Source organism: Sinocyclocheilus anshuiensis, unplaced genomic scaffold (genome assembly GCF_001515605.1).
Source record: "Sinocyclocheilus anshuiensis isolate Anshui unplaced genomic scaffold, SAMN03320099.WGS_v1.1 scaffold392, whole genome shotgun sequence".
NCBI lineage: Eukaryota > Metazoa > Chordata > Actinopteri > Cypriniformes > Cyprinidae > Sinocyclocheilus > Sinocyclocheilus anshuiensis.
In genome coordinates, this window is record NW_015557091.1 from 1,396,576 (window position 1) to 1,399,405 (window position 2,830).

A 2,830-nucleotide genomic window follows, 5' to 3' on the forward strand; every position below is an offset into this window, starting at 1 on the left:
TATATATATATATATATATATATATAATAATCTTACATAATTTTTAAATCTTAATATAAAATGTGATTAATATTTTTAAACATTAAATGTACATTTATTAACAAATTAATCACACATTTTTCTGTAATTAATCACAATTAATTGCACTTAAAATTAGAATTTGTTATCATAAATACATTTTCACAGTGACTTCAAATTAATTTAGAAACAATATTAGACATTATATTTCAAATACTTGTTAAATGGCATCTTTTTACTGGTTTTTGGGATAAAATTAGTAAATTTAGCCATTCAATATTACAATAAAGTTGTGTACAAAACATTATAACTTTTACAAAAATTATAACCATTACCACAAATGTCACATTTAGCTGTGCCTTTAATATAGTGTGTTGTATATAGTGTAATATTTGAGAGACACAATTATGTGTTGCTTCATTTCCAGTTTAGGATGGGGCTTACAATCTCAAAATAACTACATACCCATGTCTCAAAAGCTTTATTGTAATATCTGGTCCAGGGCTGGAAGAAAGAGAGAATCCTGGGAGAGTATCCTGATGGCAAGATTATTCTTGTTCTCCCTGATGATCCTAAGTATGCACTGAAAAAGGTACTTGTTTTGAGATTTCTAATAGCTTTCCTGATACATATGATGCCTGTTTCTAATATTTGTCTTGTTTGATTTGAGGTTGAGGAGATCAGAGAAATGGTGGACAATGACTTGGGCTTCCAGCAAGTGGAAACCAAGGTCCCGTCACAGACCAAAACCTTCCTCTTCATTTCAAATGATAAGAAAGTCGCTGGCTGCCTTATCGCCGAGCACATTCAAGAGGTCAGCTGAGCATACAGGTGTTTAATAGCATGTTTATAGGTGTATATCTTGCATTTTATCTTCTTAAATTCATTGCCATATTTTTTAGAAACCAATAGGAGTACAATACTCTAAGCTCATTTAATATACTTTATTATATTTTACATTATTTAAATCCATTTATCAGAATTCCACTGGTTTTCTCTCTCAATTAGCACAGAAAATGTGAAAAACTTGCATATTCCAAATGGACTTTTTGACAACTAATTGAAGTCATTGTAAGGGGCTATGTCTTTGTGTAATGTTCATCTTAGTCTGTACATCTGATGGGTTTGTTTTGGCTGCGGTGTGCAGGGATACAGGGTTATAGAAGAGTCCGGGCTGGAGGGTTCAGAAGGAGAGAAGGTCATGTACGAGCGTCAGAGGGCCTGGTGCTGCTCTACTGTACCTGAGCCGGCGCTCTGTGGCATCAGTCGCATTTGGGTGTTCAGCATGATGAGACGGAGAGGCATCGCCTCACGCATGATCGAGTGCCTCAGGTAAAGGGTTGAATTTTTTTATGAGTAATTGTAAGCACAGATATAATGTGTTATGTAAATATTGGTAGTTATAATGCATTAAAACACAACAACTACTTTCATACTGTCAAAGGTGTAAATGTACAATTTTAATGCAATTATTTATGAAAATAATTATATTAAAATAAGTTAGGATTTTTTAAAAGAACTTAATTATTTTATTCAGTAAGGATGCATTAGATGTATCAAAGGTGACAGTAAAGACAATTATAATGTAACAATTCTATTTCAAATAAATGCTGTTCTTTTGAACTTTCTATTCAACAAAAAATCCTGAAAAAATGTATCACTGTTTCCACAAAAATGTTAAGCAGCACAAGTGTGTTCAGCAGTGATATTAATAATAAACATTTATTGAGCACCAAATTAGCATATCAGAATGAAAATTCAGCTTTGCCATCTCAGCGATAAATTACATTTTAAAATATATTAAAATGTTTAATTATTTAAATTGATAAGCATTTCAAAACATTACTGTTTTTTTCTGCCTTTTTAGGCTTTTTTTCTGTAATTGTGAGCATAAAAATATATATATTTTTAAAAATCCTCAGATTTCTACAGATCTACAAATCTTTCTACAGATTTCAAGAAAGTAAAGTGTTACACACAATAATGCATAAATGTTTACTCCTCTTTTCCTCCAGGAATAATTTCATCTATGGGTCTCATCTAAGTAAAGACGAAATCGCCTTCTCCGATCCCACGCCTGACGGCAAACTCTTCGCAACGCATTACTGTGGAACCTCTCAGTTTTTGGTCTACAACTTTGTAAGCGGCAATCGCTCAACCTGACAGGATGTGGACATAGAGCTCAGTTTTAAAATATTGACATTTGAGAAGAGGACTGGACTTACAAGACTTTATTTCACTGTACCAAACAGTGCAAAAATGAAGTGAGAGAACAGAAACTGACAAACCATAGGGTGTTTTTAAAGGCTCTTTTTCTTCAGAGTCTTGGTTTGAATTGGCAAAGTTTGGCACAGGAGGTGTAGGATGTTAGACACTGATATCTAACCTTCACGGCCAGTTGACGTATTTTAATAAGCCTGCACAGTAGCTTATGCCTGATGCATCGTTCAATGAAAGACATCTAAACTGTTCTCTCAGGTTTAGGTTGCAGCCTATTTTAGGACTCGCCGTTTAAGTGCAAGCCATGTAGTCCAGTGCACAATTGCAAAATCAGTGTAAGTACTTCTTCCTAGAACATATAGGAAGACGTGTGAACTTTTCTACTGTAAGCAATGCCTCGGTCGTGAGGCGACGACTTTTGAATCTCAGGTTGAAAAACATCATATGAATTTGTCATGGAAATCTCCCGTTAACCCTTACATCATGTCAGCTATTTTCAAAGAGGGTATTTTGCTGATACAGTGTGTTCCATGTGCATTTTAAAGGGGTCCTATTATGCTCTTTTACAAAGTCTTGATTTTGTTTTGGGGAT

General features: G+C 34.0%; 1 protein-coding gene across 3 annotated transcripts in view; it reads left to right on the top strand.

The window, feature by feature from the left end:
• LOC107677165 (N-acetyltransferase ESCO1-like) overlaps window positions 1-2,822 on the top strand; it is a 9,479-nt gene extending 6,657 nt beyond the window's left edge. For all 3 annotated transcript variants that reach the window (XM_016471950.1, XM_016471952.1, XM_016471951.1), the window contains exons 7-10: window positions 521-610; window positions 689-832; window positions 1,166-1,350; window positions 2,034-2,822. In XM_016471950.1, coding sequence (XP_016327436.1) covers window positions 521-610; window positions 689-832; window positions 1,166-1,350; window positions 2,034-2,181 — 567 coding nt within the window. In that variant the 3' untranslated portion in view covers window positions 2,182-2,822. The remainder of the gene's footprint in view (window positions 1-520; window positions 611-688; window positions 833-1,165; window positions 1,351-2,033) is intronic.
• Window positions 2,823-2,830: the final 8 nt, after the last annotated feature.